We start from the raw sequence: 24378 nt of genomic DNA on the forward strand, positions 1-24378 counted from the left end.
TGTACTTATCTACATGTATCACATATTTTTTGGTACAATATTTAATGATTGTACAAACAACTACACAAAAACACAAAAACTATGGGTATCTTGTGTTTGGGTGATATAAGTGAATGTTCCTTTGGTATTTCATGATATATTCATTTTTTGAACTAATGATTCTGCATGCGCAAGGTGTCTTTAGAGATATGAACATACAAAGCTATGCTTTGAACATGTGACAGTGTGTCTTACAAGTAATGACTGTTTCAAGTTTTGTATCTACAGTTTTGAAAAAGGACATCAAGGTTTTGAAATTTGTGTCAAAGTGATTGTAAAATACGATATAAAAGGGGAAAAGGAAGATTTCTATATGGTCAAAAGGCAAGAGGCACTACACTAATAGTGAATTGGCAGAAACGTGCATGAACACCACTTAAATTACCGATAATTGTATGCAATATGAAAAGGCCTATAAGTTCCGTGCCAGTGCCGCCGCTCCCATAATGCGCAATATGCGCTGTGCCTAGGGAACCAGGTCCTGAGGGGGCACCAAAAAATAGACAACAAAAAAATCATCAGAGTTATAATTATAATGCTGAAATTATCTCAGTATAGAAATATTAGGCACCTTTTAGGCATGTGTATTATAAAACAGGCAGAACAAGAGATATTTAATTGCTCAAAAAACGTTACGCTGGTGCCCCCCAAAAAACCTTTATAAATAAAGCTGCAAGCAGCGATGCGGGTTCCTCCGCAAAATGGCAAAATATTAAATGTACAATGTAGAATGTCAAGAGTTGGACAACAAGAGAGCAAAACGACTTCATGTTTGGCCAACAACAATAGACTGAATGGGGATTTGAACTCATGAGCATAAGGTTATAAGTCAGACTTTCTATCCTCTCTGCTACACACCAACTGTTTTGATCTGATGAATAGAAATGGTAGAGTATTACCTTTGGTCAGCTTTGGGACAAAGGTTAAGAAATGGTTGACATTGAAATGTCAAATTGCATGAAATTGCACATGGTACTACTTCAGAATAATATCATTGCGAAGCCAATAAGGTTTGAAAAACCATCAGTCAAAATTATATTTGATTTATTGACACAAAGATATTGAGGCAATATGGGCATTTACATAAATACACCCCTTTCAGCCATTTTGTATTGCATTTCACCCTATATAAAGACACATCTGCCCACACAGAACTTCCATCCATGCCATTTCCCTCTCTCCCAGTGCAGGTCATGAAAAAAGGGTCTAAAATCGCCACTGATTTTCAATATGCGACGTGCGGGACAAGGGGTGAAAATGCTGTGCGACAAAACGCAAAGCGGGACAGGTGGTCACCCTAGTGTCAAGGGGCAGGATGAGTCTGTGAGAATTTCAGCGCACACACTGTGGAGCTATTCAATTGAATTCAATCATATATTGACATACCAAGGTGAAATTGTTTATGGTACTTCAGAGTGATGTCGTCTTGAACGCTATTAGGTTTGAAAAACAATCAGTCAAAATTATATTAGATTTATTAACACAAAGAAATTGAGGCAATGTGTACATTTACATAAATACACCCCTTTCAGCCATTTTGTATGGCAGTTATTTTTCAATTTGACCCTTTATAAAAAACATGTATTCTACACATCTGTAACAAATTTCAAGTCGATTGGATTTATGGTTTGTGAGGAGAAGGGTTTTGAAGGTTGTGCCAAATTTGGACAGTACAGCCAAATTTATCATGGCAAACCTTATGGGTTCTGACGCTTTTTTGTTCCCCATGAGAAATAAGGCATATATACACATTTTCAGGCATTTTGGAGTGCTTGGAAAATCACGTAAACTTTGGGCATGTTTTATTGCGCCACCAATGGGCACACATGGGCCACTAGCCGTCTGGGAGTAATTAACCTGTTGTATCATTGGGCCAAATTTGAAAAAATAGGGTCAATGACATTTTGAGCTAATGAGCCATTTAACTGAGAAATATAAAATAAGAATACTAACAAAAACAATAGGTTCCCTCCTACCTGTTCGTAGTATGTTTTTATATTAAATATAACATTGAACATGGTAATTTATTAAGTCCACTACTTTTTCACCTGTAATATTAATGAACAGTTGGTTTAAATGTTCAATATGGACTGGCTACTGCATTGAAATGGATGCATTGACCTGGCCAGCAATTGTCTCTGATGCCAATTGTCTCCTATGCTGCTACAGCCGAGTCAGATGCAGGGAGTCAGATGACTGAGCGGTGAGGGAGTCGGGCTAGTAATCAGAAGGATCTGGATCAGAAGGAGCTGGATCGATTCCCTGCCATGCCAAATGACATTGATTCTTTGGGCAAGGCACTTCACCCTACTTGCCTCGGGGGGAATGTCCCTGTACTTACTGTAAGTCGCTCTGGATGAGAGCGTCTGCTAAATGTAAATGTAGAGCCGTGTTGCTTTTTTCCAGAATATGTGCTCAGATTGACAATGCCCATGTAATAAAACTTATATCTGAAGTGTGGTGAAGTAGGACAACAATTTTTGTTGCCGGGTGCCATGGTGGATCTATCGGTGCTCCATTGATGTTGGTTTTTATTAGTTCTCATCTCAGGGCTTTCTCAGGTAAGAAAAAAATAAAATTTGTCTGTCTATTTTTTTTTGTCAGATGATGTTGCAAGAGTCTTCTCATGAAGATAATGAAGGATTCATTCCAAAAACATGTTTTTGTACGTTTTTAAGGAAATGTAATAAAGCAACGTTGGGCCTAGTTGGGAGCAGAATTCCAGCATTTGCTCTCAAACTGTCAGAACAAATACACAACTAATGGTTAATTTGGAGTGTGGATTGCTTTCATACCACTATAACAGTACATTTCATTAATAATAATCACCCAACAGTCATATTTTGATGAATCAGAATTTATTTAAAATTAAAATAAACGGTATAAATATTATAAAAACAGAATGAATACTTCAAAGACCCCGGGTTCATTGTTCTCGTGCAATGGTAGTCCCAAAAGCAGTTCCTTTCCTCAGAAAATTTCATGAGGAACTTGTATTTGGCTCCAAATTAGTCCAGCAAATCCACACCGCCCATGTATTTGTTGTATGCACCACAATATAAGGTCTCTTAACTTCAGTGTAGGATTTTTTTTGTTTGAGCGTTGAATCTTTTGCACAGGATCAATGCCAGCAAAGGATGACACAAGTGTGACTGCCCTGTTATCATACCACTTGACAGCACATATGCTGGGGTTTGGTTGGTTTGTGTTGGTTTGCTCGATGTCCTAACCATCATCATCATTAGTTGGACAATCAGTGGGTCTCTGATTCTCTTTTTCCACTACCTCAACATTTTCAACCACCTCCTCATCACTCAAATCACTGGTGTCGGATTCCATGTCAACATCACTTTCTCCATTTTGGATAGCATCAATGACATCATGCACACTGGAGTAAACTCTCCTTGCTGGTCATTTTGAAATGGAAATAATAGTTAGAGTATGTTCAAGTATACCCAATTCCAATACAAATGAATCTTATTCATGCTATACATTCCACTGAAGGCACACAATACTGTCTGGCTAGCCTAATGTGCTCTCTACTTAACATTCTAAAAGGAAGATACAACCCCCCAGATCTCTTACATCCCCATATTGCAGAACATTCACACCTGTCCCTGAACAATGCACCATACATGCAACCCCCACATTCCAAAACATTTTCACTTTTCCCTGAACAACCATCCTCCAAAGAATTCCACAAACAGTATTTGCCTTGTGCAACAAGCAGATATTTGTGCAAACAAGCAAAGTCCAGATTTAAAAAAACAGTTGACTATGTTTCACTGCTAACATATAAATAACATTGATTTAGAAATCTTCAAATCTGGTCTAGACTAAAAAATTATAACAAATAGCCCATTTGTGAAGTGTGAATCATCAAATAAATCTCTGTAAATATTTATCCTGTATCTGAATATTCGAGAAGTGTAATGTCTTCATGTAGAGTGCAAGGTGCAATTGCTATTTTAGCTACCATTTTGACCCAACGTTGTAAAATCACAACAAAGACAAAAAAAAGCTGAAAATCAAATGTGATGCATGAATTCCACAATAACTTAGTATGTACATGAACTACGTATTCTAAGAATCACCCCAAAAATTATTTAATGGAATTTACTTACTTCAATGTTGATATATCCAGTCAAATGAATTCGCTTCCAGGAAAGTTGGCTGGTGGAATGAGTTCATGGCCTTATAGCCAGATTTATATACACATTTAGTATCCAATGGCATAACCCTAACCCTACAATAACACCCAATGGCTAAGAAAATGTGGTCTTTCAAAACATACACAAAAATGTGAACATTTGTTTTTTGGAGAGCTAAAGGTGACGTTGTATATTACCACAAGGGGTCTTACAGGGTTAACTCAGAGTGGACGTAGCTTACTCTGAGTTGATTTAAAAAATTCAAATCAGCTTTTCTGTAACCGAAAAGTCGGAGTTTCCCATTTTAGAGTAAATCAACTCAGAGTTCAGGGTTAGGCTCACGTTTGTTAAACCCGCTACCTGGAATACCCCCCAGCCCACTTGGAATGGGTTCGTAGTTTTTAGTATCTGTCTGTGTTCAGTAGTGTGTTAGGACAATCAGCGACCCCAACATTTCCGGGCGTTGAAGGGGCCAAGCCAGGACGCAATAGGGTCACTACTGTGTGTCGCCTACTCTGCCGCTCACCTAGCGTAAGGAAAAGGTTGCACAGGTAAAGGAGTGGAGCCGGAAGAACGAGCAAATCGGGTTGCTCAGTTTTGGATTCTTCTTTACAACTGAACTTGATCATTTTATAGTAGTTCTGATATTCTGAAGGTAGAACACGGGAGACGAATAATGATGGACCAGGGAAAGAAGATCATGTTGATTGTAGTGGATGTTCTTTGTGTGTTTGCTGGTAAGTAATCCCTTTTCACCACAACATGGCTGAAATATTATTTGTATTACATCACAATAACACAGGCAGACTCGAGCATAGTGTTTAGCCTACACGCGTGTCATCATTCTATACAAATAAGTCTAGATAGCTAACTTTTTTTAAAGAAAAACTATGATACACATTTTTGTAAACAAGTTAAATTATAGGACGGTGCAGTACACACCCTTGCGCGCGCGCACACATGTTCTTTTTTGAAGAATCTGGATGCATGTTGCGTCAATTTTGGTACTGAAATGTAACTGCAACCGAATGTAGCCTTCTGTAGGTAAAAAGTTCAATCAAGCCAGGGACATTCGGACCTGCCTTGCTACGGGTGTATACATTTGTACATTTTCACAATTATGGATATGTATTCATATGCAATTCCTTAAGCATCCCTCATGTGTCTCTGTGACTCTGGTGTTTAACTCATAGATGCAGGTGTGTGAGGGGTTATGTGTTTCTGACTTCAATGTTGACTGGGCCTACCTGTTTTGACTTGTAGTGTTATAGTTTAGAGAAGGCATGTGAAGAGTATCCTCTTACTGTACACTCTCGTGTCTCATTTTCATTATTTCTTAAGAAACGACAAATGACATTACTGGGTCTTTGTGTTAGGGGGGTTATTATTGTGTTTTTTTGTGTTTTTTAAGAGTATGTGTGTATATGTAAGTATGGGTGAGAGGTTATCAGAATGTGTCCATGCATTGAAAAAGCAGCGAGTGATATGGAGGAAGGACATTACCAGTCTTTCCTTAGCCCCCTCTGATCTGGACCTTTGTACAGTACTTGTTGGCTCGGCTGCGTTTGTTTTGGTCTGATGTGTACACACACTCCTGATGTATCTTTTATCTATAGATTAAGTAGTTATGTTCTATTACAAACATCTTAAGTGTGATCGGTCTTTTTTACTCCCTTTTATTCTCGAGTTTTCTTGTCTTATCCATCTTTGTGTTCCTCTCCTTGTGAGGAGCAGTCAGCTGTACAACAGTCATTTCAAATGTCCAACACAGATAAGATACTTTCCTTTATTTGTGTGTGTGTCTGTATGAACTGTATGTGCTGTATGTTGCAACATATTGATGTTGAAGGTGTTGAGAAAATGTGCTGAGAAGCCAATTTGTAACTTATCACTGGACTCTCTTTCCAATACTTTTTCCCCGTAATCCTCTCTGGTGACTATCCCTCTATCTCACCCCTACTCCCTTCCTGTTATCACAGCCTCATAACACACACACACATACACCACTGCACATACAGTTCTCTCTTGGACACAAAATAACACTAAAAGACACCAATACCAGGAGATAAACATGTTAACACTTTCTGCACTCCTCATCTCTCTCTCTCTACCTCCCAAATATGTCAACGACAGCATGCCATAGGTCGCCCCTCAATGTCTTCACTGAGCAGCACTCAACAAATTATTTGAATGCCTTCCGCCTTGTTCACCATCATTAGTTGGGAGAGATTGATACAATGTGTTAAAGCCATCTGCAGCCCTAGCAAGTACATTTAAAACAGAGGACAGCTGTTGCTACTGGTCTTCAAGTCAATATTATCATGCAGGCAATGACAGGATAAGTTATTGTGTCAGTTGTCCTCTGTTGTGGTTTTGGATGAGAATGAAGTTGGGCCCTTTTCACAAAACATCTTAAGGCTCAAAGAAGCTTCCAAATTGTTCCTAAGTCACTAAGACAAAATCACAAACCTAAAATGGCTGCAGGTACAATTTTTAGAAACATTTAATGTTGTAGTTTTTTTTTTTAGCTTTTCAAAGGTATTGGACTTGATCACTTTTATGACCATAGTAGAGCTACTCAGGGATGCAGTCACTTCACCAACAAGCAACCCAATAACACCAGAGATTAAGGTTGTGACAACTCTTTACTTGGCCACAGGAAAATGTGCTCTCCAAACTCCACATCATCTGACAATTCAAAAGTTTTTCGCTTGATGTTTGCCAACTACAAAGTGAGGAAGACAACTTGATGTCAATAACTGGACAACTGAGTGTAGCTGGTGCTATAGATTGGACAAATCCGAATTATTGCGCCATTACAATATGAACATGCATTTGCGAACATCATTTTGTTATATCATCAACACACCAGTAGCATAGCCACGGGGTGATCTGGGGGGGCCGAGGCTCCCTCATTTGCATTTCTGGAAATTAACGGATTGGACTACTTTATAGTGCAAAATAGAGAATCCCTACTCAGATTGTCCTAGCATTCAAATATGGATGGGATGATTTGACAATACAAAACACAAGTTAATTTGCATATCGCTTTTGTAACGCCAATATGGCCGGTTAGCAGTGCTGACTGCTGGCATAACATTGAATCAACTTCTTTCAAAGGGTTGTCTTTACTGGCTTGCTAACAAAAAGACAATATAAAGTGGACACTTATTTCAGTATAAACCAGTACATTTTGTGACATTAACACCAGTATTGGGAATAACGTGTTCCATACTTTTTCAATTAAATAACGCAGTTACATTACTGAAATTTAAATGGGCTCGTTACTTTTTTCTTGCATGAATTCCCCAATTTCCTGTTTTTAATATAACTTAAACAAGTTTACGGCGCCCACACAATGGCCGGGGCCGACAACGAAACCATTTATATATAGTATAAGTAGGCCTAATAAAAGGAAATGATGGCATGGGGGGGAGAGGCTTTTTTGATAATTTTACATATTAGCTCATGTGCATTTGCACCCCCTACTGTTGGGTTCTAGCTCCAAAATTTGGGAACGATTTACCCCTACACATTAGACAGGCAGCTTCACTGCCTGTTTTTAAGTCTCTTCCTAAAACCCACCTCTATGTTTTGGCCTTTGAAAACTGAATTGAAAATTAATGTCTGGTTATATAGATGGTATTAGGTCTTTGTAAGGTGTGTTATTGTTTTTGTATTTGTATTGTATGAGATGTGTGAGTTTTTGTATTTAGGGCTTTTATGTTTGTTTTATGTTATTTTGCTTGTTTCCTTGCCTACTCTTTAGCCGGCTTGCAAGCCCAAACAAGTGTGTGTGGCGTGCCTGTTGTTTTGTTTCCGGTCTAGCTAGATCCGGGGTGGTGTTGTAGTTTTTCTAACGGCGGCAATTCATTGTTGCTAGCTCTAATCAGATGTACTAACTATGCTAATAAGAGAAGACTTTGTATGCTAACGAACAGCAATAACTAATTTGACAGACTAATTTGACAGACTATAACCAACAAACTTATAATACACACGCTCTCTAGCTACCTACAGTAAAAGTGTTGCTTACTTTTGATACTAGACCTATAGTCTAGCTTTAACTGCATTTAGAATAAGCTATATCTTACAATAAACTTTAAGTAAAGCTGGCTCGTCGGATATTTGTGTTTCTCTGCGTCTTTCACAAACTATTACGCCCTTACAAATGTTGAAAATAGTTTTGAAATATTGCAGTAATTTGATCAATTTACCAGCTAACTTGCTTCAGAACACTGAACAGGAATGGGGTTGAACGTTTGAAAATACAATGTTTGGGACTATAGGTCGCAATTGACACGCTTTACTTAAGCCTTCTTCGATAACAATGGAAGTCTATGGAAGTGTCGCAACTCTCTTTTTATATGGCTTTTTATATGGGTCTACCTAGCTTTGACTACCAAGCCTTTTAATCAGTGGCGTGCTTACATAGTCTATAATGTCCCAGTATTTTAAGAAAATATTATAAACTATATACATGTTTCTTAAAGTATTTGTTCTAGTTCTATCAGACTTAAAGTCGCTAGTTGTCTAACAGCATTAACTGTTAAGTCAGTGGCGTTGTTAGACATAAGACTGTACTGGGGCACAGGCCCCTATTCATATCCCTTTTTCCAAGCGTGTTGCCCACAATGCACTATTAGGCTATAGAAACTCCCCTTGCTTAACCCACTATATAACAGTTCAGGGACGCAAGTTTGATATCAGCTTTGGCAGGGACATCTATAGTTAATGCAAGTTACATTTTTGACATCCCATCAGTTTGTGTTTTCGGTAAACTGCTTTGATTTTACAAGCGTTGATTGGGATACTGCGTGCATATTTTGGGGTATTATCAACCAAAATTAATGCACTGACTAATAAAGTAAATTGTTAAAACTCAAACTTTAGATTTTACTGGGGCACAGCAGATTTATACTGGGCCCGTGCCCCTGTAAAAAGGGTCAAAGGACGCCCCTGTGTTAAGTTATGCTTTATAAACGAATACAATAAAAAAAAACACTGTGCTCCTAAATGTCTTTGTGTGCTCCTAAATTTTTTCAATTAGGAGCGCATGTACTCCTTGGTGAGAACATTAGCGTAGAGCCCTGATCTTGGCCCTTCGGAAGCCGAGGCTCTGCCCTCCTACGTACTTCCGCTCAATTTTCATTTTGCTTCTGTACTAGGTCTGGGAATACGGCACATTAGTCGGTTTTCGCAAACAACATTTTTTGTAGGTCCAATCAGCGAACAGAGGGAGTGGCTGAGAACGATGACGTTGCTGTTGTGCGCTAGTTTGAGTTGAAGTTCTGTAACGGCGGCGGAAAAAGATGCAAGCAAAGCCATTCGGTCCGTTGTGGCAACGCTGCCAAATATCCAAAAGTTAAAGCCGAAGCAAGAACAATCTTTGCTGAGTTTTGTTGGTGGCCATGATGTTGTGGCCCTCATCCCCATGGGGTTCTGGAAAAGTTAGATTTTCCAGCTTGCTCCGTTAGTGGTGAAGGAGTTGGCTAAGGCGAACGCTAGCAATTGGTTATGGCAGATCCAGAGTGGCTCTGGGCAGATCCGATAGTTTTAAACTTCAACAGTTCAAGGAAGTTAACGCTTGTCAATGGAGCGATCTCAGACCCTCTGTACAAATGAAATGTATGAGGGCCTGGTTAGGACCAGGCTAAGCTTCCCTTGCAGTCTTAAAGAAATCGCCACTAGTACAGAATAGTGTCTACTGTTTTGGAAAAAGTTTGAAGTAGAATTGGAAAAGTAGGAAATATTCTTAGAATTTTTTGGACTCGGTTTAGGGATTTGGCACATTTTAGTACCACATTAGGTCTCTGTGATTGCGTTTCAAATGTCAAATTTTGTGTGTAAACAATTGGGAAAAACTGTAATCTATGTCTGGGCAACTGAAAGTTTTGAAATTTGGGGTTTGGAGGTTTTGAAGATTGGAGTTGGGGTTAGGAGTCAAAAGCAAAGAGACGTATTGTCATGTGCACAGTACAGGTTTATTATAGACAATTAAATTCTTGTGACATGGCAGCTATGTATAAAACAAAAGGAAAAATGAAATGAAATGCAAAACACAATCAAAGGAAAGCGCACACGCAAAAAAAGAATATTGCAAAAATAAATGAATAACAAAAAGTATAAGAGATTTTCACACCAAAATACAAGCATGGCAACAGTATTATTGATATAAAGTGAAGATTGCCTATGAGTATGAGTTAGGCTTTAGGATTTCGGCGTTAGTAGTTTGGAGTTAGTAGTTTGGAGTTATGGTTTAGGAGTTTGGATTTAGGAGTAATCGTTTTTGTCCCAGTTTCCCAGACATGGATTAAGCCTAGTCCTAAAGTAAGACAACAATTCAATGAAGATCTCCATAGAAAACATTTTTGTCTAGGACTAGGCTTAATCCATGTTTAGGAAACTGGCCTAGAAGTTTGGAGTTAGGGTTTAGAAGTTAGTAATAAGAGTGTTTATGTAGAGGTTCAGGAGCTGGGATTTAGGGATTAAAGGTTTGGGGTAGGAGTTAGGTTGAGTATTTATTTAGAGGTTAGGCTTAGAAGTTTAGGTTTTGGAGTGAGTTATGACTTTTTAGCCTTAGGTATTAGGGTGAGTTTATGTAAAGACTAGGTTCAGGAGTTAGGGTTTATGAGTTAAAGGTTAGGAGTAAGTTAGGATTTAGCAGTTTGGAGTTGGAGTGTTTCAGTGGAGGTCCAACATTTGTCTGACAAAGTAACTTAAGTGTTAAGATGATCCATCCCACAGTTTTACTGTCTCACAAAACAGACAGCCTCTTGAGTTCCAACTATGTGTCAGTGTCAAGGAGGGGGGGGGTATTGACTCCTGCTCTCCGACGTTCCTGTGTAAAAATAACCATGATTCTGACAGAGAGAGGGAAAGAGTGTCAAGAAGAGAAGGAGAGACAAAAAGGAGAAAAGAGGGACGGCAAAAAAGAGGGAGAGCAAAAGATGAATGCTCATTGTTGAAATCAAAAGTGTGTGTGAGAAAGAAGGCAAGAGCAATACATTTAATCATTGTTTATATTTGGCAGTACATGTACAGTGTTAAATGAAGAGGGCAGTATGTGTCAGGATGTCTGTCGTTGTTGCTTTTGGATGGGACTGTAATGTGAGTGCTGATGTGTCCAGTTTGGCATTCATGTTTCATCTTAAGCAGAATAACAGGAACACTTACACTTCCTGGCAGGTCAGAGGTTAAGAGGAAGTTCTACATGTGCCCAATTGCAAATTCCTCCATGTTTATTTTCTCTGAGTAGAGTCCGGAACTTCTTGACAGATGAGATTATGAAAGAGTAAAACAAAACTTTCCCTTCTTTATCTTTTATTTTACAGTTTCATACATTCTGATACTCAGGACAAAGAATACCTTTGCCCAGATCTGTGTGTGTGCGCACGCTCGTGTGTGTAACCCAGACAGTGGAGTGTTTGTGCACAAGATAGCAAAATGGATAACTTGTCCCCGAGACTCAAATTGTTCCTAAAACAGAAGCTTACTTGAAGAATAATGGACATAACTAGTCAGGTCCAATTTAAAATGATATGAGCTGCTTGAGGAGAGGACAGGAGGAGATAGGAGGGGAGGGGAAGAAAGGACCATGATGGGAAGGCTATAGATTCTTTAACATTACATCTGATGAGAAACCAAATTTCCTACAGTTACTGGCAATGTACCCTGCTTGATGGTGGACACTTTAAAGTCCCTTTAATTGAATAAGATCACCCTCACATCTCAACATTTTCAGTAACTGTATTAATAAACTGTGTTACACTCCCCACAAAGAAATATATTCATCCTATCTTAAAATGTTTACCAGTTAATAAGCATGATGTTGCGGAAAACAGGAAGACTATTTCATGTTCGTAAGGTCCATGACATTAGCCGGTACGGTTGAACCGTTGTGCCTTGAAGATTTAGGAGACAGCTTCACACACTCTGGTGCCAGTCTGCCTTCAGTCTCTTTGTCCAGCTCTGAGTCACTCCTCAATTTGTGTGTGTTTGTGTTTTAGAGGAAGATAATGTATGTGTGTTGCAGAAGGAGAGAATGTGTGTGTGTGTAGGTATGCTTCACAAGGACAGATAATGAGTGTGAGTGCTTTGCAGGGAGGGAATGAATGTGCGTAAGATAGGGAGAGAGAAAGATAAAAAGGTTAATGGAAACAACATTTTCCATGGACCTTTCCACGACAGATCCGAATTTCTCATGAGAGTAGTGTATAAAGACATTGGTGACCCAGAAGTGTATATGTGAGATTGTGTACTAAAGAAAAAGGATGTCTATAGTTGACTGTTAGCAAATTAGTGTATGTGTGTCGTAGTAATGTGTGTGTTTGGTTGTATTGTTTGAAAGTGTAATGGGTGTAATGTATGTCACGTGTCAGTGGTTGGTTCCCAGGCCCCTGTCTTTGTCAGTAGCCCTCAGGGTCAGACGCAAAAGGCTAGGATACCAAGCCACGTATCAATGGTGATAGAAACTTCCTCCACAGGGAAAGAGTGGGAATTTAGCCTATAGAGGTCACAACCCTTAGAACTTCCTCTTGTACTTCTCTCTGTCTTTCTTTGACTTTCTCTGTCTTTCTGTCCCTCCACCGTCCCTTTTTCCTCTCTCTAGTTGCCCTACCCTCTGCCATACTGACCATAATGTTCCAGCCATACCAGCGAGGCATCGACTGTGAAGACAAGTCCATCAGCTACCCGTTCAGACCGGCCACCATCTCCCATGGCACCATGGCTGCAGTTACCATCTCCTCCTCCCTCATCATAGTAAGTTCAACCCTGCCCCCATCTCTCTGGTCCAGCCTGGCTGCCATGTTTTCTCTATACAGCTATGGGATTTTGGGGATATTAATGGGTGAAAGGAACAGCTCAGTGGTAGAGTATTTTCACTTTCTGTCTCTAAGATCACCATTGGAGAGGCATACTTGGTCTACTGCAAGCGGCTCCACTCCAACTCCCAGTTCAACCAGTACCTGGCAGCTCTCTACAAGATAGTGGGCACCTTCCTGTTTGGAGCTGGTGTCAGCCAATCACTTACAGACATGGCCAAGTTCACCATAGGTCGACCTCGACCCAATTTCCTGGCGGTCTGTTCTCCCGTTGTGTGCTCTGGGTATATGCCTCAGATCAACTGTACCGGCAACCCTCGCAACGTCACAGAATCCAGGTGGGTCTTATCGTACTTGTCTGTCTACCTCCTTCTGTCCTACTCCCTCCATCTTAGTGATGTGCTGAAGCGATGCATTAGCCGATCAGTTTGTCCCTCTATGTTCCAGGTTATCCTTCTACTCGGGCCACTCCTCTTTTGGGATGTACTGTATGCTGTTTCTAGCAGTGAGTGCTGGACTGTGCATATGGCGCTTTTCCAATGCATGGTATCCTCTCATCTTGACTGGACTCAACTGTACTCGCAAAGTTCATTTTCCACTGCAGATAGTACCCACTCAATGAAGCTGGTCGTCGTATAGCAATGCTGCATGAAACTGTCGTAACATCTTCCACGCAACATACTCCACTCTCACTGGATCCTTTCATCAGCAACCACAGGAACATCTACACCTCCTCAATTGACAACATTGTTTTACTGGTTGACATTTAATTGAGTAGTCCATGGAATAAAACTGTGACAGCTATTATAGCCAGCAGTTGCTATTATTGTCTTGATTCTCTTTGACCAGTCAGTAGTCTGTACTGTTTTCACGTCACCTTTTGATATCACTTTGGCTTGCTTTTAACCTAGACGGATATGGAAAACCAAAATAGCCGAGACAGTACCATGCAATGAAAAAGAACCAATAGTAGTGGAGTTAAAATGACCATAGACACAATTTTTCTATTAACTGCTGTTTCCTACAGATGACCATGTGTTATGATGATCATGACCTGTGCTTGTGTGTGTGTCTAGCTGTACGTGCAGGCTCGTATGCAGGGAAAGTGGACCCGCCTCGTTCGACCTACCATTCAGTTTTTCCTGATTGCGTTTGCAGTGTACGTAGGGTACACACGCGTGTCGGACTTCAAACACCACTGGAGCGATGTGGTGGTAGGTTTACTGCAGGGGGCGCTCATTGCTGTGCTGAACGTAAGTGAGAAAGAAGAGGGAAGGAGTGGCTGTGCATCATGCACTCTATATCTAGTTATCATTGATCTATGATCTAAAAATGTAAGCTCCTCTTCTCTCTCCTCTCAGGTCCGCTACATGTCAGATTTCTATAAGTCCCGCCCCTCCCGCTGCCTGCGACCAGCAAACCCCTCTGAGAACGAACACCTGGAACGAAAACCCAGCCTGCAGTCACCTGACAACCAACATAGCAACCACTACAACTGCTCTGCGCCTGTATGAGTATTTGACAACACAGTAACATCTTCAACTGCCACCAGATGAGCTGTGTGAAACAACCACACTATAAAAAAATGTGACAATCCAGGACATGTTCAGACAACTTAATCAGAATGAAAAACCACTACATCCACTCTGGTGCAAGCTTGTGAGCGCAAAGACAACACATACCACAATTCGCTCTAAACAAACCAACTTAAGGGAATCATATGATTTAAGCATATATTAGTAAAATGTTTAACCTGCTGAAGAGAAAAGGGGAAATGGATAGATACAGAGATAGAGGTAGAAACAACCAGACTTCTCCAAATTTATTCCAAATGAAATTATCCAGATTGTGCCTTTCAAGAGATGTGTATCTTTCTGAAACCAGTGTGCATTGTAGCTATATCCCTTATTTGTCTTCTTCCCTCTCTCGTTCCACTAGTGTGTCTTTAGACCACGTTTTTTTTACTCAATAATACATGTCAGAAATATGTATACTGCATTACATGTACCGAATGTTGTCATGCTGTTATATCTTATTTTTGTTTACAGAATCATTGTCAATTCATTGTCTAAACCAACGTTGTATAAACTGTAAGAAGGTAATTCCAGTTCGTCATTGTTCTTTTCTCAAAGAAATATTGGGCTTTTTGTACCTTTTATAACTTTTTATGTACAATATACATGTTTTATAATGATTATACCAAACTGTAACTATGATGATTTCCTAATTGTTTGGAGATAGCCAATCAGTAAAGAGTAAAGCCATGGATTACACATACACACAAAAGTATGTTTGTAGGCTATGCACACTTCTTAAACCTTAAGCCTTACTGTGATGTATCACTACACTCTAGAAGACGCCTGGGTGCCTACAGAACCACAGACCAGGGGATGGGGAATTACAAAACATTTGTGTGAAGTCTGTGTATGATGTGGGGTTTTACACATTGTTCAAGGTTTTCAAATATCTTTTGATACTTGTTCTATATCCGTGGGTATGTTTTTCAATTACTTTATGATTAAATATGAGTCAATATGCCTTATAAGAAGTGGTGTCTTGATTTTCTTTGAAAGGGAAACAGTGTGAGACTGCATAATTGTGTTTAGACCCTGACAGCAGTTGAATATTTTTGTCCAGGTACTTTCCCTTCATGCAGCTTTTGACAATAGTGTAGAGCACAGAGATGGTTCATGTTCAGACCTGCTCCAAGGGGTTGTGGATCACCTCAGTGAGAGCCAGAGGAATGACATGGGTTAAGCATATAACTCAGGAACTCAGGAGCTTCAATCAGGTCTTTTATTTGTAAGGCACAAAAGACATTTCCTTACTGCAGAATGGTTCATTCAATTAGAGTACATGGTTTGTTGGTTTTACAATACATTTCTTTCCCCCTGCTTTTTAAATGAAGCTATAGTACACTTTTTTAATAACATAACATTATTAACAAGTACATATTTGTAACTTTTACATACAACAAAATGAAGAGTTTCAATGAAAATGACAAAAGACATTTACAAAGCTCCAAGCAGTTGCCTCATCGTTGTCAAGGAAAGGAGGGGTGGGGGTGGGGGGTTGTATAGAGTCACTACAGCATTCTAACACACACACTCACTCTCCATAGTCCTCCATGACACATGCTCAAACACACATCGGAAAGCAGCTCTGAAAACATACAAAAATGCTTACAAAATTATAAGTATATTTATGTACGTACATAAGTTGGCCCTTGACAACATACACAAACATCTACCATTCACAGGTCTGAGTTGAGCTTTGTTCAACTAAAGTTGTCCTATGCTAGCCTAGGAGGGGTTTCACAAACAGGAGCTATATCAGGGTAGTAAGCTAGGATAAACTGTTAGGCTTCTGGTATCCCCCCCCCCCCCCCCCCCCCCCCCCCCCCCCCCCCCCCCCCCCCACCACTAGGGTTTATTCTAGAAGGCGCTAGAGTTTCAGCCTTTAAAAAGATATTTGAGGAATGCTGTGCTTTTTTGAGAGCCCCGATTTCATCTGGCTAGCTAACATTAACAATGAGTCAAGTGCATCAGTCAACAGTGCTGTTTTACTGCCATCTTCTGGCTAAAAACACCACCACACATCCTGCTCTTCTACTAAAAACACTTGCAATATGTGAGAAGGGAAGCAGTACAACAGTCTGGTTACCCAATGACCCTCTACAAACTCCTCATTGAAAATGTAGATGCTAGGTCCTATTTTTTGCCTGACATGTTCATGGACTGAAATGTCCCTATCCCACTACAGCTGAAAGCTGATTGGCTGAGACCCAAACAGAGTCATGTAACTCGAGGTCTACCCTAACTTTAAGAATGCTGTGGGTTAAAGTAACCCTAGTAGGTTAATGTTCTCTTTATAACTAGTTAAGCTTTCTGATTAGGGCAAAACTGACTTTGGCAGTCCCAATTAAGTTCATCTTGGTTGAATGGGAAAAAAAACAATAAAGGAAGCAGAAAAATAAACTGGGAGATGAAAGGTGCTTAATATAACAAAACATTGATTTGTTTACACGCACATTTACACCCCCACCAACACTTGTTTAGACAAACACTTTTAATTAGACTGTCTCTTACTTAGAATCCTCTTCTTTAAGGTTGGAACAGAACATGTCTTGAAGAGGTCCCTTTGGCTCTTTGTGCAGATTTGCATGACATCACTGTACTTTCCTCTGCACTGAACTTTCATTAGATAGGGTGAGGGGTTAAAGGGGACTAAGCCACCAATCAACAGACAGATACAGGATGAAGGGGGAAGGTCTATTGACGCATCTCCTTTATCCCACTTGTCTAAGATGAAGGTGTGGAGATAGAGAGGGAGGGAAAGGGGAAGAGGGACAGATGATGGGCCAGGCAACAGAATCAAATACAATCAGACTAATTTTATATATCAACAAATAAAGGAAAACCTTGGAGAAAAAAATATCAAAGATGATGCGCGCAGAAGAGGAATGGAGAAGAGAAGGAGGAAATCGAAGAAGGGAGCAGAATGATGTTGCCTTAAGCAGAATCTGGGGAGACTGACAGTCAACTCTTACTAAACTCCTCTACTCCTACCTCAAAACCCTTTGGGACAATTCCTCTTAAGGAATAGAATTCTAAGCAGCATCACCTACCCATAACTATGTGAATCTCTCCCTTTCTTGATGAGAAATTCCCTATGATCCTCTCTCCCTCCACACTGTGGCAACAATGGGGCATTAGTCAAACTTGTCTCCCTACCCTCTCTCTCCTCCTCCCAGACTCCATTCACTATGCCATGCTGCACCACGCTTCAAGGTCTCTTCCCATCAGTCTGACTTGTCCCCGTCCTCTTCTCTCTGGTCCCTCTCGGCCCCCTCTCGGACCTTGTCCTCCTTGGCTAGCTGAGCCTGGGCGTGGGAGTGGGAGGCCAGGATGGAGGAGAGGGAGAGCAGGCCAGAGCTGGAGGTGACAGCAGGTAGGCTAGGGGGCGTCAGACCCAGGGGCAAGGGTGTCATGGGCAGGGCCAAGCCCTGGAGCTGAGACAGCTGGTGAACCTGGAGCTGTTGCTGAAAAGACAGATGACACACACAGGAGCTAACTACAGTTAAGACCGGGATCCACTGAAAGGAAAATAAGGCAAAATTCATCCAACAAAATGTCTTCCCCATTCATTGGGTGTGCTTAAGCCTTCGGCGAGCACAACCATTGTTCTCTCTCATATATATTATTATTTATTATTTTCCCATCACTAAGGATCCTTCAATACTTGGACTACATAGACAACGTCACTGTCAAAAGGTTCATCTTGTTAGCGGTTGCGTTGCTTCTATTTGGATTTAGGCTTGAATCGGGCACTGTTTAGGCTTGAATTCAGTTTTTTGGGACAAAAGTGCCTTGTGTGCACATTTACATTTACATTTATTCATTTAGCAGACGCTTTTATCCAAAGCGACTTCCAAGAGAGAGCTTTACAAAGTGCATAGGTCACTGATAATAACAACAAGATAGCCCCACAGCATTGCGGGTAGTCAAAAACAAGAAGTACATATTGTGAACAACCAAAAAATAGTGCTAAAGGGAAGAGACCATAAGAGCATGTAGTTAAACAAGTTAAATTACACAACATTAATCTCTAAGTGCAGGTGTACCTGTAGAAAAGCAATAAAAATAGGATTAACTAAAATAGAATACAACAGTTTAAACCAGCTACCACTAACCAACAAGAGCAACAGTCTAAGCAAGAGTCATTGTGATCCTTGAGGAGACTAGCGTTGGGTTCAGCAAACCATTCCTAAGTACCATTGTACTCCCGGAACAAGTGCGTCTTGAGCCTTCTCTTGAAGGTGGAGAGACAGTCCGTGTCTCTGATGGAGGTGGGGAGTTGATTCCACCACTGGGGTGCCAGGCAGGAGAAGAGCTTGTGCTGGGACCGGGCGGTCTTGAGAGGTGGGACCACCAGGCGGTTGTCTGAAGAAGACCGTAGGTGGCGGGTGGGGGGTAAGGCTGCAGGAGAGACTTGATGTAGTCGGGCGCAGTCCCGTTCACTGCTCGGAAGGTCAGTATCAGGGTCTTGAATCTGATGCGGGCCGTTATGGGTAGCCAGTGGAGGGAGATGAGGAGCGGGGTAACGTGGGAGCGTCTGGGTAGATTGTAGACCAGGCGGGCCGCTGCGTTCTGAATCCTCTGAAGAGGGCGGGTTGCGTTGCGTGCACTAAGGGAACTCAGTGCTAGCCTAACGTAACAACGTCAGCACACGTTGGCAACAACACATAGATATGTGCACAGATGTGCTAGGAAGACTGTTGCACAGCAAGTATCGTATTGTGCCGTGGTGTACTAGCAGAATCATACATTTAAGCAATTCAAGACTTGCATGTACAGTAAGTACCGTATTTCTACGATTAAATCCCAAGTGTACGATATAAAATTTAATTCGCCACTCGTGAATTCGCCTTTCATCAACCCCAAGTTTGCGTGCTACAGATCTGTTGCTGCTGGTGAATGCTTTTTGCACATCTTTCTGTTTGAAAACTTGTGACAGTTAAAGTAGTTCTACTACCCATGCACACTTAATTGATAGCCAATGCAGGGTTTTTCCTGCGTAGAGAAAATGTTGGCGCGCGCAAAAGCCGTTTTCTCGAGTGCCAATGACAAATCCAGAGCGGCTAAGGCAAAAAAAAGTCAGTGATGAAGAAAAAATAAAAATTTTGTTCATCACGCGTGCAGTGCATTTCAGCGTATATGTTCTCAATAGTATGTTTCAAGTAGGCTACAGCCGAACCCCTCGTTCTGTTTTGATCAATAGTAATCGAGTTGATAAGCGTGTCTTCTTGTCTGATCAATACGCAACTGTGAGGTGTGCAAATGGACAGAGCGGCCACTAAATTGTCGTTTCGCTGCGAGGGCCAGCCCGACGTGCACGAATACACCTGTACAAATGCAAATGAAATTTGCGGTTTGCTATATATTAGTCCCAGCCAGCCGTCAACAGTGATTCTTTACAAAGTAATTTCAACTATAATTGAACTAAAACTGTTAACTATTGTAACTACGGTACTTAGGAATGGTTTGCTGAACCCAATGCTAGTTTCCTCAAGGATCACAATGACTCTTGCTTAGTGACTTGTTGCTCTTGTTGGTTAGTGGTAGCTGATTTAAACTGTTGTATTTTATTTTTAGTTAATCTTATATTTTTATTTTACTGTTGCTTGTTTTTTCTACAGGTACACTTGCACTTACAGATTCAGGTTGTTAAATTGTTACTTGTTTAACTACATGCTCTTATGGTTTTTCCCTTTGGCACTTATTTTTTGGTTGTTCACAATGTGTGCTTGTTTTGGCTACCCGCAATGCTTTGGGGCTATCTTGTTGTTATTATCAGTGACCTATGCACTTTGTAAAGCTCTCTCTTGGAAGTCGCTTTGGATAAAAGCGTCTGCTAAATGAATAAATGTAAATGTTATAAAATGTCATTGCGGAGCTCTGGTACCTGCTGCGCTGTTCGCGGCTGTATTGACAACCAGCTTTATTTGTGGCTTCAACGACACCTTTATTAAAACGCAACAAACTTTATTGCGGAGTGGAGGTAGGCATACTAATAGACTCAGAGCTTTTCAGGTAATTCATCGCTTCACCATCCGTAGCAACAGAGTTAATAAAGTAGCTAAATATGCTAGTGTACGTTATTTGAGGCCACTTTTTCAGGTTGTCCTCCCATCCCTCGTAGAAGAAGGCAGAGGTATGATCAAATTGTCCCGTTTGAAGTGTAACAGGATGTGTTCCCACGTGTTTTATTTTGCATCAGAATTAGCTTACCGCAATGACTGTTTATGACCGTTACCATGACAATCGCCGGCTTGGGAAGTCGCGCCAATAATTCAGGAAATGGTTCATGGGAGCTAGGAATAAGGTTCTACACTGCTATCACTTTTTTGTATTTTGAATTGTAAATGAGCAGCAACAAATGCATGCTTTTAAATCTATGCAATCTTCATAAATAAGAAGTACGCATTTTTATATCAAATATACAGAAATATCAGTTGTAAAAATTACAGTTAATAAACGGACCCATCTGCAACCGATGCAAGCAAGCACATCCTACAATTTCCCCAGAAATTGTACCCTCTCTAGTTTTCAATTGAAGTCATGTGACCGCCTCCACGAGGAAGTAAAGGATAGCTGGCGAAGTGAGGCAGGCGAATAGGCCACCCAGCAAGAGGAGCAAATCCTATTCTATTCTTTTGTCACTGTTTACTATGGGCATTAGTGGATGAGCAACATCAGTATGGCCCATACTATGAGCTACCTGACTAGTACATGTGTTTTGGGAGAGTGGCTTTGAAGGGAGGGGGTGGGATATTTGGGGTTGGATATTTTCAAAGTCAAGCCAAAATGGATGGTTTCACAAAACGTACCTATCCAACCTTTAGCCTTTGGTGCTTCAGAGTAGCAAGCACGGCTTGCGTCTGTCTTATCTGTATCTTTTCACTGCAACTCTGCATCGAGATTTAGGGAGTGATGTGATCCGTACAGATCATGGATCAACTACAGTCTGTTACACCACCCACAAATTGCCTAAATACACAGGCAATCACCGATTGAAGTAGTGACGGTTGTCCATAGGAAAAAGTGCTTGTATCGCCCAACCCTATCACAGAAGTCCCTATGTATAGTAACAAACACAGAGTACAAACAGATTCACAAGCACACACTTACCCGTATGATGGAGTTCATCTCAGGTGGGGTTACCTGCTTGGCTCTCTCTATGGCACCCATGACCTGCTGCTGATGCTGAAATATACAAACGCACACTATCAACACCAACACCAAGTTATATTACAATGATCAATAATCTACACTTATCTGAACAGTAACTTTACTTGACAACCCTACTAATGATTTGATTGAGAATCTGAACGGAAACGTAGCTCAACTGAAGTTAGACAAGCAAATCTTTGGAGAGGAGGGTGCCATACCTCTTGTGATAGGTAAGGGAGAACTTGAGCACAAATTCCATTCAGTCTCTTTACCACCTCAGCCTGGGAGGAAGAAACAAACCCAGAAAAACTGGATTTTACTGAACAATGCCGTAAAGACTTCAAAAGAGACAACAAAGTAATGGTCAGGTGCGGATGGAGGTCTCTTACCTGTTTGTGCATTTCAATGTTCAGTCCATAGGACATCTCATAGTACTGCAAAATTAGCATGTGTGAGACATACAATTACAGCAATAGTTGGTTTATGAGCTTTGGTATGATATCAAACTAACATGATGTCACTCACCATGATGTAATGACGCTGCATCTCTGACTTCTCACTAGCTAGTTTATCACACTCCATTTTCAAACTGAAAAGACAGATCACAAAGCACACATATTAAAGTAAGCTTTCCAACTGTAAGTGCATGTGTATCTGTTTGTATTTACTAGACTTGTACTTACGTATGTGTGGTTAACTGACTCTTTACCTGTGGTATTGTGCTTGGAGGAACTGGAACTCATCCTTGATCCGGTCACAGGAGTCTGAGGTGGTGAACTTGAGGGGCTGACTGGACTGAGAAGATGTCTACAAAACCAGTGCGAGGGAGGGAGAGAACACCCTGTATGTAAAATACTCTTATCTACTAAAATAGTTTCAATAAAATAGTAACCCTCAGTTAATAAACTTTAGGGTTAAAATGTTCGTATATGAGGGTACTTTTACCCTACAATATCCTATACCTTATCTTTGATTTTGTTTGACCCAGTTTAAAAATGAACCCTGACCCCCCACTCTTAACCTTAAATCCCAGACTGGTCTCTTAATTATGTTATCTAAACGCACGACAGTTCATTTAGAACAGGATCGAGGGGGGGGGGGGGGGGGGGGGGGGGGGGGGGGGGGGGGCAATGATGAGAAGTAATCCTGGATTAGATAGCAGCGTTTTATGATTTAGTTAGACAAATGGGGGTCTGATTTACCGACAGCAAGAGTATCTTAACCAACACGCTACCTTGATAATCAACCAAAGAGATATCATTGTGTGTTTTGGCAAGCTCCTTGGATGTTATTGCATTTCACTAAAGGATAACTTTCTACATGATCAGGGGACAGAATATAAACAGAATGCCTGGGGCACATGGCACACACGAAGCTACGCTTATTCTCGAGTTAATACGATTTTGGGGCAAATGTTGGTAGCTGTAATCATTGTCTGTCTTGTTGACTAGACAATAGCTTAACAAGCGTAAAACTAAGGAGCAGTTTCTATTTTTTTCTATCAAGAGGTTAACTTGTGACTCCACATATGCTAACACAGCTAACGCTAGCTACTAAGATAGTTTAGCTTTTTAGCTAGAGCTAACGTCGTTAGCAATATCACGCTTGGGATAACTACTTACCGAGTGTCTTGATTGTGGAAACATCATGTCAGTGGATTTTACGGAATATTTCCTTCCGCGGTTAGGTGAATAAACTCAACCCCTCCACCTATTCGTTTAGGTAGTTATGTCGACACGCTATTATACTTGAAGTGGAACCGCAGCAGCAGCAGCTTGCTAGACAGCTGTATTGCAATCGTTTCTCAATCTTACACCGTTGCTTTTCTTCAGTTCGATTTGCTTGTCACAAAGCCAACTCAAATGTTTTGTTTTCTTTGACAATCCCTTTCCGTGACATTTGATAGACGTTAGATCAGCAAAAACTGCATGGAATTTTCTAAACAAAGGATATGTTAGCTAGTAGCTAGTTGTCTTAAATTAAGTGGATCATCGCGAGGAACATCTCCGTTGTTCAGATTGGAAAGGAGACTCGAATCTTTTCTACATTAAACAACGTTTACAAGCGTACACCACCCCAATTCCCTGTCTAAACTGGCTATCCAGTTAGCTATACAATGTACGATGTCGAGGAACGAACGCCCCATGTGATGTGGGATTGAGGTGGCGCACTAAAGGTCCATTTTAGATGTCAAATGTATAAAATTACAGTGCGGAAGTGCTGTTGCAGCATGGCATGCCCCTGGTGGAAAGCGTGCAGAACTGTGGGTCCATACGTTTTGAACTGCAGCGTCGCCATTGACGGCGGGAGGAGTTACCAACACGTTAGATGCGTTCGACATGGACTGCAGCTGCATGAAACGACCGGCGAGAGTGGCCGCTTGCAGTCGGGGAGGAGTTGAAAACGGCTCTGTGAAGTTGGACATTTCAGCTTCTTGTGGTTTGCTGCGTTGACGTCAGTCACGGCTGATTAAGCGCTGTTTGCTTACTTTACTCTATTTATAATTAAACGTAGTATTTCCGTTAGTGAAGAGGCGGAGTAAAACCCTTTCTTCTATAACATTTCAATTCAATTTAACTGTTTGGTCCGGATTTGAGCATTGGCGAAACTGAAGGTGTCAGAATAATGACA

The 24378-nt window shown here is 40.8% G+C and overlaps 2 protein-coding genes across 2 annotated transcripts; one reads left to right on the forward strand and one right to left on the reverse strand.

The window, feature by feature from the left end:
• Positions 1-4522: 4522 nt before the first annotated feature.
• LOC124466396 (phospholipid phosphatase 2-like) lies at positions 4523-15557 on the forward strand. Its single transcript, XM_047018228.1, has 6 exons — positions 4523-4927; positions 12802-12953; positions 13091-13353; positions 13463-13520; positions 14092-14268; positions 14377-15557. Exons 1-6 carry the CDS (start codon positions 4867-4869, stop codon positions 14527-14529), a joined length of 864 nt encoding a protein of 287 aa, XP_046874184.1. The 5' UTR covers positions 4523-4866; the 3' UTR covers positions 14530-15557.
• A 240-nt stretch (positions 15558-15797) lies between these two features.
• LOC124464956 (TLE family member 5-like) lies at positions 15798-23976 on the reverse strand. The gene is made up of 7 exons (XM_047016897.1): positions 23370-23976; positions 22457-22554; positions 22273-22336; positions 22137-22181; positions 21966-22028; positions 21706-21780; positions 15798-18056 (listed from the first exon to the last, which is right to left on the reverse strand). Exons 1-7 carry the CDS (start codon positions 23394-23396, stop codon positions 17817-17819), a joined length of 612 nt encoding a protein of 203 aa, XP_046872853.1. The 5' UTR covers positions 23397-23976; the 3' UTR covers positions 15798-17816.
• Between the last annotated feature and the right edge of the window lie 402 nt (positions 23977-24378).

This window comes from Hypomesus transpacificus, chromosome 3 (assembly GCF_021917145.1).
Source record: "Hypomesus transpacificus isolate Combined female chromosome 3, fHypTra1, whole genome shotgun sequence".
Lineage (NCBI taxonomy): Eukaryota > Metazoa > Chordata > Actinopteri > Osmeriformes > Osmeridae > Hypomesus > Hypomesus transpacificus.

Coding starts and splice junctions, on each gene's coding strand:
- LOC124466396 (XM_047018228.1), top strand. CDS start 4,867: ATGATGGACCAGGGAAAGAAGATCATGTTGATTGTAGTGGATGTTCTT. Junction 4,928..12,801: donor TGTTCTTTGTGTGTTTGCTG/GTAAGTAATCCC, acceptor TCCTCTCTCTAG/TTGCCCTACCCTCTGCCATA. Junction 12,954..13,090: donor TCTCCTCCTCCCTCATCATA/GTAAGTTCAACC, acceptor TCTGTCTCTAAG/ATCACCATTGGAGAGGCATA.
- LOC124464956 (XM_047016897.1), bottom strand. CDS start 23,396: ATGATGTTTCCACAATCAAGACACTCG. Junction 22,029..22,136: donor ACATTGAAATGCACAAACAG/GTAAGAGACCTC, acceptor TCTTCCTCCCAG/GCTGAGGTGGTAAAGAGACT. Junction 21,781..21,965: donor TCCCTTACCTATCACAAGAG/GTATGGCACCCT, acceptor TGTATATTTCAG/CATCAGCAGCAGGTCATGGG.